At 37.5% G+C, this 13,626-nt stretch overlaps 1 protein-coding gene across 1 annotated transcript; it reads right to left on the bottom strand.

Moving 5' to 3' along the window:
* Positions 1-9,731: 9,731 nt before the first annotated feature.
* LOC141842645 (NAC domain-containing protein 104-like) lies at positions 9,732-10,624 on the bottom strand. The gene is made up of 3 exons (XM_074730689.1): positions 10,447-10,624; positions 10,069-10,376; positions 9,732-9,881 (listed from the first exon to the last, which is right to left on the bottom strand). Exons 1-3 carry the CDS (start codon positions 10,622-10,624, stop codon positions 9,732-9,734), a joined length of 636 nt encoding a protein of 211 aa, XP_074586790.1.
* Between the last annotated feature and the right edge of the window lie 3,002 nt (positions 10,625-13,626).

Below are 13,626 nucleotides of genomic sequence, written 5' to 3'. Positions count from 1 at the left end.
GGGGTCAGCGTGCCATGGAGCTCAAACGGAGGTCTCGAGTCCGAGCCAAAATGGAGTTCGGCTCGGGAGAGGTCTCGTTCCTGTGCCGTTGTGGTCTTCGGGTCAGGGCTGAAGTGGAGTTCGGCTAGGCGAGCACCATGGTATCTTAGTTGAAGGGGCATTTTGTGCAACCGGGAGACCCTGTACACGAGCCGAAGTGGGTCTCGTCTTGGCTGTGAGGGGTTCCGCCGGGGGAGTTGTATAAGTGGGCCTTGGCCCATGAGGAAAAACTAGGTGGGTTATCCAAGGCTTGGGCCAGGGGTTCACTTACTACACCCGACTCCATTGAGTGTGACTGTCCCTACCACCCCTTCTGACTGGGCTAACCCAACCCCCATCCTTACGCCTATAACAATAATAATAATAATAATATAAAATATATAATTATAAAAATAAAAGAGCTAGTTAATAATTCAAACATTTTGAACCATCATTTCCTACCTTTCTCTTTCATAGAAAGTCAAACAGAACATCTTTGACCAACGGATCATTATTGGATTTTCTTATATATAGGAGGATTTTTAAAAAAAATTTATGATGTTAGTTAAAATTTATTTATACTTTTTAATTATTTTAATAATTGATGAAATTTTTTTTTTATAAGATTGTCTCTTCATATATGATCATGGAATTGATCGTGTGGAACCGTTGAGGATGGTGGATTCTGGTGAAGGTAGTAAGGTACATATAACAACTTTTTATAGCATTTTTATATGATTTAGAATCGTTTTTTCCCCCTTAGAGTCGTTATTTAACTTACTACTCCTGAACACGTGAGTAGTTAATTCGTTAACATATTTCTATTTCAAACTTGTTGATTATTTCTTTAGTATATTTGATTTGATATACATGTATCTCTAGATTTATCTCAAAATCACTATCTATGTGATCAATGAATTCTTTTAGAAAAACTTTGTTTCTTGACCCAATTATATTATGATATCATCTTCTTCGTATATAGAGTTGTCAAACGGACTAACCTATAGCGAGATGGGCCAACTTATTAAAAATTCATCATATAACAGGACGGAACGGACCGACCCACCAACTTGACGGGTTGAAAAATCTCAACCCAACAACTTAACTCAAGACGGGTTGTGGGTTAGATGGGTCAACCCACAGGTCTGTCAAAAAAAAAAAAAAATTTAAAAATTTTAAGTTTGGATTATAGTTTAAATTGATCAAGTTAAATTTTTTTTTTTAATTTGAATTGTAATTTAGATGAATCAAATCTACTAATTCATTGAGTTTTCCATTTTAATTTTAAATTTTAAAATAAATTAATAAACTTTCTCAACCCGGAGGTTAACCCAAGGCCAACCCATGCGGATTACGGGCCAATCCATACAGGTCGCAGGCCAACCCATACGTGCAGGCCTAGGCGGATTAACCCATCTAAATCCATCTTAAAATGGGTTAATAAAATTTCAATCCAAACTGTCTAAATTGCTTGGCAGGATGAGTCAATCCGGCGGGGTCCAACCTAAATTGACAACTATATTTATATACTTTAGCCATAAAAATGTCAGTCCTTCTCATTTTTCAACAATAACATGTGGTCTATTCCATCTCTCCTATAATTTGTATACATGTCTAAATTTTCAAAATATGATGGTTGTTATGCAAATATTTTTATTATGAAATTATTTAAAAATAACAATTTTATAAGATCGTATACGCGCTAGAAGGGGATGAATGGAACGGTTTCGATTTTTACTTAAGATGATAGCAATTTAAAAATAAAGTAATTAGTAACTAAAACATAGCGGAAAATAGATTAAGTACATGAACTACAACGGAAATAATTAACACAAAAATACTAGTATACAAATAAGACAAGGCGTTCTAATGTGGTTCAGCTTCTTGTTCTTACTCAATGATGTATGATCTATAAGGTGAATCACTCTCAAATTAAATCCCTCGATTACTTCTCTTTTTTAGAATTCTTAGAGATAGAGAACCTCTTACACAATGAAATAGTTAATAGCACAAATATTGACAAATAAACAAAATCATGCAACAAGTAAAGATATCAAACGAAGAATAATGTTGTCTATGAAATTTAAACTATTAATTCCCGCACTTGTGAACACTAACAGTAGGAGGATTTCGAGCTTGTATATCAATTCTATGTGTGGAACAAGAGGCTTGTCCTTCCTTTTATAAACGGATGTTGATTGTTGATGTGACACTTTTTCGATCGCTTGAAAATTATTTTGGTCGTTCGAACCATGCTGACCCAACTGCTAATTCAATCCACACAAACTTTAGATCTAGCCGACGTGGCGATTTCCAATCGCTTGGACACCTTCCGATCGATTGGAACTTGGTCAACCTTAATTATCTCTTGATCATCTCTATCAGATTGCTTGGATCTGACCTTCGGATTGCCCGGAAGCTTTTCGATTGCCTGAACATTAAGGTCGCTCGGATCACTTCTAGTCGTCTAGAGCACCAAATTACTCTGACCTGCTTTCTATACCACAAATAACAATTATTGTCCACCTTGACTTTGAAACACAGTAATTTCTCGATCAAATTTGCGCCTAGTTATTAAGACTACCCTCGACCTCATAAGGATTAAGTACTACTCATAGAAGCCTCTCATAGCTTACTGATGCATGCTAATCCTAAGTACATGATTATCATCAAGTAATAAAATTATTATCCTTAGGAATTGTGAAATTGAATATCAATTTACGTGTAATTTGATAGAGTTGTGAAAGCAAGTGAACTAAGAAAATCGAATTAAAAGATGGGAGAAAATTAGTTCTTTGAGACAATTCTAGGATTTGGGTTTTGCCATTATGATAGTTGGCAATGTAGTTGTGAATCCCTCTCTTACCTCAGTATTAAATTATATTTGAAGGAGGTCTATCCTAAGGTACCCAATTAATACTCCCTTTTGAGAATACACCAATGTATCTATCCTAACGCGGTCTCTACTTTCATGTCATCGTGTGATAGTTAAATTAGATTAAACTCCTTACGCTATGAAATAGTTAATAGTATCTTCGAAATAGTTTGAACTACTTTCATAAATAAATCCTCAAGTTCAAGTCTTATAGATTTAGAAAAACTTCCATCAACCTACGTACAAAGGTGCGTGCCTTCTAATTAAGCGAATTATCTCCTCGCCAAGTTCTTAAGACGGCAGAGGATGATGCCCAAAATGGAAGGCAGGGAGATGGCTGCACATCAGTCACAGGTTCGAGACAGTGCAGGCTTGCGGGACACATTACGGCAGCCATTTAGCAGAGGAAGCATTCTCAACAAAGCACGTCGCCCAGGCGTGTCACGTATGGTTTACTTGATTTGGCTTACCCGGAATAATGTCAATATGAAGGGGTTGAGCCGAACATTGAGAGTGTTCCTATTGAGATCCGCTCCTACACGTGCCCGACTCTTCTCAGCACCAAGCTCGAACGGAGTCAGGAGAGGAAGGAGTCGTGAAGATGATGAAACCTGCACTCACAGCAATCGTGAGAAGGAAGGTCAGGGGTTGCCCTAGCGTGACCACTCCGATGCCTAAGTCAGTTCATAAAGGAGGAGGAAGATGGCGAGCAAAAAGTAAGGAGAAAGTAGAAACGGTGAGAATGCATACCTTCCTCTCTTACAGAACCAACCTTAAATATGAGTCTGGGGAGTTATGTCACATCATGAGTATGGCTGAGGTCCCATCATTGTTATGAATGTGTCAGGAGGCATGGTATATTCAGAGTATATGTCCCATCGTTGACTTATATCTGAGGAGTCATATCACGTACATCTGTCAGAGCGTTACCATGATTGGTTGTAGAGATGGCAGAGGGGCATTTACAATCGCATGATGGGGGGTGACCTTTCAAGGAACAGGACAAGGAGAGTCGAAGGGCATCGACTCGGCTCGGGAAGGAGAATCCACGTCAAGGATTCGGATCGGCCAACCGAGCCGGCTCGGTTGTTCCGAGAGTAGGCAAAAGTCTTCCACTCGGAGGGTTTGGACTTCTCGCGCAGTGACAAGCTTCCACCAGATCCCCGACCCGACTCGCCCGACTCGGACCACACGACTCGACTAGGGGATCAGGGTGTCGGGGGATTCGGCTCGATTCAGCCTCTGTGAATCATACTGAGTCAAGATCGATAAGTCATTCTCAGATTTGACTAACCTCGATCCGACTTGACTAACCTCGATCCGCTCCTTGCGACCACAACAGAGAGGATATTCAGGAAGGTCTAAACACATGTCTTCAGATTTTTGAGTGCTCCACGTGTAAGATCATGATGTAATTTCATGAATGACTTCTAATATAATTAACCTTTAGAGTAACGTGATAAGTGCGAGCAAGAAGAGAAGAGAAGAATAAGAGAATTTAGAATGTTTACTTTGCGATTTCTTTTGTTGTATCCATGATATCAACAAGAGGTGCAGTGGTGTAAATTGGGTTAGGCCCGACCGTAACCAAAGCTAGCTTGGTTAGGGTTATGCACCCTTCGCTTGAAGTTGTTATTCGAGTTTTAACATGGTTGACCTCGACCGGAAACTTCCCCATCATCACCAAAGTGAAAGATGTATCAAAGGCCATTCACACAAATGAAATAGGAACAAGAATGTTCTTAGGTAACTCTAGTTACTAAAGATGATGAAGAAAGGATCTAGTGTGAGAGTTGTAAGAAGATTCTTATTCACAAATCTTCTAAAGTGATTGACCATCTTACTAGCCATTGCTACTCAGAAGATCCGAAAATTTTTATTATTATTTTTGATAATTTTTAAATTTTTTATATTTAGAGTATTGTTGATAATTTTTATTTTTTTATATTTTAAGATTTTAAGTTCGTTTAAAATTTTTGAATCTATTTAAATAACTATTTAATTAATATTTAGGGTTAAGTTGTTGATGAAATTGGTATCCTTTATTAGTTGTGAGCTTGCAAATTTTATTTTATTTTATATTTAAATAAGGAATTAAGAAAAGGCCCCACATCGACTTTAAATATTTTATGAGAACATATTTTCATCTATTTTTGAAAAAAGCATCTAGGTAAATAATATGTTTTAATATACTAAATATTTAATTGATATTTTATATCTCATAAATAACACCACTATGACAATAATTAATTTATTCAAAAATGAATAATTAATTTAAAGGATATAAATTTTTTCATTGTCTTAAATCATATATAATTCTCGCTTATTTATTTTTATGGCATATATAAATAAAAAGATAATTAATTACATTTTATTGCATCAAATAATGATTATACATAAGTGAAAGATTTAATATTACGATTGCAATAGATTTTTTTTTCACATTCATTGTTATGTTTTAAACCTTAATTATATGTGAGACAGAATTAAAAAACCATAAAAGTTGGATTTGTTCATTCATTATTATTTAGGACGCAATATTTTTAAAAGTTTTGAAAAGGTTTAATGTTAAATGTAATTATAGCATTAATATATTAGTAATATGTTAAAGTGAGGATATATTAGCAATGTAAATCATACAACTTTGATTAATAAATTTTAGATTTTTAAAATCTATTTTTCCTTTTTTTTTCTTTTTTCCTTTTCTCTTTTCATAAATTTTCTTATTTTCTAAAATTTTTCTATTTCCTCATTTAAAAATATTTTTCTAATATTTTTATTAATTTTATTTTATATTATATTTTGGCATGACAAACTTGATAGTAAGTCAACCAGGTTAATATCAGGTGACCAATAATGACGTTGTAGGTTGTGCTGACATGGCTAGTGACGTATTAACATCGAAAAATTTTAAAAATTATAAAAAAATAAAAATTATCAAAAATAGTAATAAAAATTTTCAGATCCTCCTACATTATATATTATATTGTGCCCAACCTAATTTAATAAAAAATAAAATTTGTCATCCTAACGATCCTACATGCATGATCAGCTCCATAAATGTTGTGCCCAACCTAAAACGGTCTGTGATGAATCTTGTCATGTTTGATTCTAAGTGGCAATTGTGATGAATTGTGTGGTGTTCTAAACCGTGATGAATTGTGTTATGTTAGGCATGACCCTAGCTGACATGCCCTATGAAAAATTGTGTCGAGGCCATCGAAATGAGCTAATTAACAAGATCCATGTCATGCCTCCTCAATGCTAGACTCATCAATTTTGGTTGGACTCATCGATTGGATCCTCCTAATCAAATAATTTCAGTGGGTTGGGTTGAAATTTTATCAATCCATTTTAAAGTGAGTTTAGTTGGGTCAACCCGCCTAGACCTGTGACCCACATAGGTCAGCCCATGGCAGGCTTGGGTTGACTTGCATGTTGAGAAAATATAATTTTTTTTAAATTTAAAATTAAAATAAAAAACTCAATGAACTAGTAAGTTTGACCTATTTAAATCATAATTCAAATTTAAAAATTTCAACTTGATCCGTTTAAATTACAATCTAAATTTAAAATTTTTAATATTTTCTATATTATTTTATTTATTGACAAGCCCATGGGATAATCTGTCTAACCCGCAATCCGCTTTAGGTTAGGTTGGATTGAAGATTTTCAATCTGCCAAATTGGTGGGTCAGCCCATTCCACCCCGTCATATGATGGATTTCTCCTGCGTTGGCCTGCTCCATCATGGATAGACCCGTTTGACAGGTCTACTCAACATGCCCATTGACACCTCTGCAGAAGTGTACAAGTTTAATGGTTCTATTTCAATTATATTGACGTGGTCTATGAAAAGTCCCTTGAGCATCTCGAAGTGGATTGTTTCTTTTGCACCTTATCGATACTCCATGTATTCAACTAGTTATGTGTTTGTTTACTCTTTTTAACATGTAAGCAAACCATTTTGGTCAACACTCATATAAGAATGTAAGAAGAATTAAGATCTCAACGTAAGATCGAACTTGATGCTAGAGGAGGAAAGTGAATAGCGTTACAAATTTTATGAGTGATAGTCTTTAAATTCTAAGCAAATAAACACAGAGTATGTAGCGGAATAGAAAAAATAATTTAAGCACAATGTTAATCAAGTGAGATTCGTACCAATCAAATAATCAAATATCAAGTTAGAATGGAGAGACTTCAATACAATAAGCAACTTGACACAATCAAGCATGCAAAATGATGATTTGATCATGCACAATTTAGTTAGATTCGATCACAAGAAACATGCAAGAGTTAATTTATGTTTATCACAAGGAGCATGCAAGAATTAAGTACAAAATAAGTAAAGACGGGGGCACACACAACTTAAAAATAGTGATTTTATTTCAAATCTCTCCTTTCCAGAAAGACTTTGAAGGCAGAGAAACCTAAAAAAGAATCTAAAAATTATTATGCACAAAGTATACAATATATGAGGATGTGCAACAACATAACCAATGAGAGTTACACTAGGTTGTCGATCGAAGTTAAGGTGTAGATTTGCAACACATCATCGTAATGGATTGAAGAGCACAATAAACATGAGCAGAGTAGCGAGATGAATTGATTGATGTTGAAAACCTATTCCTCAAACTTTCTTTTATAGAACTTTTGTAGATGTTGATATGACAAAGCTCCAGTCGACTGAACCTCTCTAGTCGCATGGAAGATGCTGATGTGGTTGTAATTTCTATCCGATAGATAATATCACATGCGGTCTCCATTTGACTGGACAACTTCCAGTCGTCTGGAGCTAGATCAAATATGATCTTTAGTGACTTGACCGGATCGCTGGATCTCATCACCACCGATCACCTAGGAGCCATCTTTGGTTGCTTAGAAGTTGTGATCGCCTTACTCCTTGCTCCGATTGCTTGGAACTTCCCGACTTTGTCAATTGAGGTTTATCCACAGTCAATCACCAGGACTCCCTTTCGATTGCTTGGAATCGTCAAAAAATACTTTCCTGTAGGTTTTATGCGTAATGCGTATGATATAAAATATTTAGTTACTCGCGCATACCTTAGTTAGATGTTCTACTCCCAACTGACATATTTAGTTTTTGTGCCAAAACTTTAACTCTCAACTGACTCTCTTTGGACTTGTTTTCCAAGACTTCAGCTCCTAATTGACTTCACTTGGATTCAATCTAGCTAGTTCCCAACTAGGATTTCCCTGTCTGGCTCCCAACCGCCTAACAATGCTAGGACTTCCACCGTCTGATTCTCAACCAGAATTTCAGTTGCCTAGTCCTGCTAAGACTTAATTTTTGCTTGGTTCATAATCAAGACTTCACTATTGCTTGATTTCCAACCAGAACTTAAGCTTTAGTCAAGTTACTTGTACCAATACATTTGACAACATCACCAGAATACCAACAGGTAACTTTAAACTTATCTATACATCAAAATATAAGTTTGGCATGGTGCTCCCGGCACCAACACTCAATAGATTGTAGAACACTATCATGAGAATTATTGGATGAGTGTTCTATGATGTTCAAGATGAGTACTCTAGGACATCGAGCTTCATCCATACATTTCTTTACAAACTTTCATAATGGCCCATCTTTGTCATGAAGAGATACCAAATTGTCTCCATCCTTGGTTATCCAATTGCTGCCACAAAATATGACTCAACATAATGCATGAGTTAATTTAGGGTTTCTATCTCCCACAATGGCAATTAGGTGAACCATCTATGAGGCACACCTCATAGAATTGTTGGCTAGATTCTATACATCATTTCATCCAATATTTCATATATCGACATATGACCCACCTATTAAGAAGAATCTACACTTCCATACTTGTCTAATACTCGCATATCTACACTTCAATTGTACGTGTCATGCGATTTGCACTGTAAAAGGATTTTGTTTCTAGCTATCTTTTCCTCTTCCGCAACTATAATTCATTCTTTCTACCTATCAATGTTCTCTTCTATCGTCCTTCGTCTTCTCTCGTGCAATGTACCCCTTGACAACTTATTTTTGATTCACCTCGGGCGGGCTCCTTTGCTTTTGACGCATCATTTATGTCTTTAACGGAGAGGGGCGATTATTCCTAACATCCTAGACAAAATTTAAACTTGTTGATTTTCATGCCTTCCTATCCACAACCACTCAATTTATAGACCTCTTGTAATCTAGTGCCACCTAAAGCAAGCGATTGTTTAACAACATGTGAGAAAACTCTATCACTCGATCCAATTCCCCTTGACTATCAAGGCCAGTAGTGGCTCTATGTCTTATCGTATTCACCGATATATATGATCAATTTACAATCAAGAAGGTCTTCCTAAATCTATTCAAGTGCAAACAAACATGTGGATTTCGATGAAGTAAATCACCAAGTATAGCTTTGAATCCTAGCTACAAACTTAGTAGCCCCAAACTATTCATGTTCCCTTGTAAATAGTGAATTTGTACACCAAGGTATAAGTCTAACTATGCCAATCGAATTCACGAACTAGTCATAGCACCATTCTCGTGAGTTTACTTACTCTTGTAACCGCAAGATCATTTGTACCATGCTTGTTGGAAGCACAAAGGTTCGTAGGAAGAAGATATTGTAGCTTAATACATCACACGACTCCTTTCCAAAGTGTTCGACCGATCAATGATTTATTCTACACAAATTGGCTAAAATTTCACCTTCATAAACAAATAGTTAAGTTTCAAATATTTGTTATGTAATACAAACTAAGATTACATTCATGGTAATACATCTCACTGATAATATATATACAAATTTGCTTAGCTTAGAGGTTAATTAGAATTAATCCCCCATTAATTATATTCCAAAGCTCACTTCCTCAAGATCATCATCATCTAGTGCCAAAAACACCTCGTCTAGGCACGATAGCTCCTTCGAGTCATCACCATGTGACCCACCGCTTGACGATGATTCATGAACACGACATAGAACCCATCGGTTCGACTCCTAAAATTAAGAAAATTTTTGAAATAATTGATACCATTAATTGTAGTATAAAAACTCTAAGGGAGTACATTTGAGTGATTTTTAAAACTTTAAAGAGTATTTTAAAAATATATATATTTCACATGGAGCTAAATGAAATAATCCTGGCCTATTAATTAATTATAAATAAATATCAAATAATGCTTACCGACTGCCTTCTCTTCCTCGACGAGCAAGCTCCATGGCGATGGCGATCGGAGAGGAACGAGTCCAGCAAATGGTACTCATGCATCACCCAATTAGTTCTGACTCCGCTGCCGCCGCTGCCGGAAAGTTGCCCGAGGTAGTACTTAAGAGTCTTCTTGACACCGGCGTCGTCACCGGCGGCGCTTATGACCTCATCGGCGCCGGCGACGGTCTCCCAGTAACCGCTACCGGTGGTTCTAGTTGTGCTGCCGTGATCCGGCCGAGCGGTGAAGAAGTACCAAAACTTGTGGCCTCCTTCGAGAGCTGAACCTGATTAGTAATTAGAATGCGATTAAGATGCATCATTAGTGTGTATATATATGGCGAATAGTTAATTAACCTGCGGTGAGATTCCATGGATCGCACTGGCGGAGATGAAGAGTAGGGATGGTGTTAGGGAGGAGAGGAGAGGCGGCCTTGCGGCGGAGGAAGTGGACGACGAGCTCTTCGTCGGAGGGAAAGAAGTGGAAACCTGGTGGGAGATCGCTGTCGCCATGTCCGCTTCCATCCGGGTCCATCTTTTGTTTGAGGATACGAAGACAGGCGAGAGGAGAGAGTGAATACTTAACTTATTTGAATGGGACATGTTGTCTGGGCTTTTATATATATATAATATATATCAATTCCACCATTAATCTCCAATTAATTGGAGATATGGTGCGAGGTTATAAAAGAGGCAGCGAGGAAGAGAACGAAAATACTCTCTCGATCCCTCTCTTCCTTTTTTCCTCTACTTTCCCCGTGATAGTATTTTGGTGTATTCAGTTCGCCGGAAACGATCCGGTATTGTCGTTGTATCATGGGAAATAGACGTCCGTTGTGAGGGCGAATCTGTTTTAAGGAAACTGCTTGAACGCAGGCCTCGGCATTCGGCCACTCGGCTCTGCCATTCGGCATTCGGCCACTCAGCATTCGGCCACTCGGCTCGGCCATTCGGCATTCAGCCACTCGGCTCGGCAAGTTGGCATTCGGCCATTCGGCATTCGGCCACTCGGCTCGGCCATTCGGCATTCGGCCACTCGGCTCGGCAAGTCGGCATTCGGCAATTCGACATTCGGCCACTCGGCTCGGCCATTCAGCATTCGGCCACTCGGCTCAGCCTTCGGCATTCGGCCACTCGGCTCGGCGATTCGGCATTCGGCCACTCGGCTCGGCGATTCGGCATTCGGTCATTCGGCATTCGGCCACTCGGCTCAGCCATTCGGCATTTGGCCACTCGGCTCGGCGATTCGGCATTCGGCCACTCGGCTCGGCGATTCGGCATTCGACCACTCGGCTCGGCGACTCGGCATTCGGCGGTTCGGTCACTCAGCTCGGCCACTCGGCAGTTCGGCCACTCGGCGGTTCGGCCACTCGGCACTCAGCGGTTCGGCCATTCGGCTCGGCACTAGGCAGTTCTATCATTCGGCTCGGCCACTCTGCTCAGCACTCTGCTTAACACTTGGCTCGGCCATTCTGCTCGGCATTCGGCAGTTGACCACTCAGCCATTCAACACTCTCCAGCAAAAAGCAGTTTCTAACATGAACTCTACTAATATAGTTGCAAACTTGATTCACTTGGACTCGGGATCAGGATGACCTAACGACATCTGGTCGCTTGGAGCATGACCAACTTCTATATATGACTGTCTTCTCTAAATCGTTGCATCTCGCCTTAGGATTGCTCGGAATCTCCTCCGGTCACTCGAATCTTATTTTGATCACCTGAAATTAAAGTTCTCGACTTTGTTTGTTTGATCTTATCTCCATTTAGTCTCCGAATACCTTTTGGTCATCTAGAACACCAAATAACTTCCTTTTCTAAGTGTCTGGTCTGTCTTGTCTAGTCGTCTAATCTTAGTATCTACTAAGATGTTCCACTGCTTGGTATCCAGTCATCTGACCTATCAACACTTTTTTTGTCAAGTTATTTTATTAAATATTAAAATATAAATTTGATGTGATCTCCCATTGTACCGATAATCTCTCTCCTTTTGACATGTAAAAATCAAATTTAAAGTTAGTAAGCATGTATTTAATGTTTAAAAAAATACATGATAAAATTAAAAATTAAATGCAATCATGACTTAAAAGTTAAAATTTTCTCTCCCCCGAGTAGAATATTTAGTTCTTTTTCTCCTCCAAATAAAACTTAATTTTAAGACTTAAAACTTTTGCTAAAAACTTAAAACCTTTCCAATAATAACTTTAACTTGTTAGACTTTACAACTTGAGTTTTTCAAAATAGAATTCTCATCTTAGAGCTTAATGTTTGAGTTGAGATTTCACTTTGAACCTTCATAATTGAAGAGTTAAAGTTAGTCTCTCTAAAGTCTTTGACCTCCTTAAGAAGTGATTGATTCTAGACTTAGACTTAACTACAGTTTTAGACAAGTAAGCACTAGTAGTGTAAAAATTCTTAGTTAAAGGGTTTGTTACCTCATTAGTAGACTCATCTGAATAATTGATTGTTTATTGGCTTGACTCTGATGCTGACTTGAACTCAGATTTTCACTCAAATTTTGAGGCTTCTTCTGTAGCCATTAAAGCTAAAAGGTTGACTTGATCTAAGTCTAATTCAGGGGAAGGAAAATTAATCCCAAGTTGTCTTTAATGCCTTCTTCTTCCTAGCTTATTTGACTTGTTTGATTCTTTTGGCACCTTTAGAAGAGGACATTCTTACTTGTAGTGTCCCTTCTTGTTGCATACGAAGCACCAAATGTTGGCTTTGTTGACTTGATCCCTCTTCTGAATCTCTTTTTTACAAATCTTCTAGAAAACTTTTTTCTTCTAATTATCTTTCTTACCATGTTTGCAACTTTGGAAGATAAGTCATCTTCGTCAGTTGAAGATTCAGACACATGCTTTGATTCGGTCTCAACTTTAGGTTTAGGCTTTTGACTTTGCCTTGACTCCGTCAAGTTTACCTACACTCAAAGCTATACTCTTCTCCTTTTAATCAAGATTAGTCTATTCATATAATTCAAAATCATAGAAATACTCATTTAACTTAATAGAAGACAAGTCCTTAGACACTTTATAAGCATCCGCCATAAATGTCTATAAGGTGGTCTTTTGAAATGCCTTGAGTGCATACCTTATCAAGTCTCAATTTTTGTCTTGTTCTTAGATTGCATGGATGTTGTTGATAATTTCCTTGTACCATCCATGAAGTTGACTCACTGACTGACCATCCTTCATTTAAATGGTTTAGAGTTGACTTAAGAGATCTTTTTTAATAGTTCTTAAGTCAGTTAAACCTTCATGAAGTTCAATAAGTTTTTCCCATAACTCCTTTGCGTTTTTAAATGAGTTCAACTTTATTGAGCTACTCTTGAGTTAAACCATATTAGAGCATAGTAGTAGCCTTGCATTTGCTTGGGCTTTCTTCTTTAAATGTCTCTCTTAGCTTTATTGAGAGGAGTAACACTTGTAAACATCTTCAACAAAGATTGTAAGAGATTTGTCTCATTACCTCTTATAAAGTGATGAGTATACTAGAATCATTTTGGTGATGACCCGACGAATGAGTCATAAGACA

Source organism: Curcuma longa, chromosome 12 (assembly GCF_044706935.1).
Source record: "Curcuma longa cultivar G26 ecotype Majalengka, Jawa Barat chromosome 12, ITB_CL_G26_1.1, whole genome shotgun sequence".
Taxonomy (NCBI): Eukaryota; Viridiplantae; Streptophyta; class Magnoliopsida; order Zingiberales; family Zingiberaceae; genus Curcuma; species Curcuma longa.
This window is presented reverse-complemented; position numbering and strand designations above follow the sequence as displayed.

Bases quoted from the DNA above. Each gene is read 5' to 3' on its own strand.
- LOC141842645 (XM_074730689.1), bottom strand. From the start codon at position 10,624: ATGGACCCGGATGGAAGCGGACATGGCGACAGCGATCTCCCACCAGGT. The intron at 10,377-10,446 runs GTTAATTAACTA...ATTACTAATCAG, and splicing joins TCCATGGAATCTCACCGCAG to GTTCAGCTCTCGAAGGAGGC. The intron at 9,882-10,068 runs GTAAGCATTATT...TCTTAATTTTAG, and splicing joins CGAGGAAGAGAAGGCAGTCG to GAGTCGAACCGATGGGTTCT.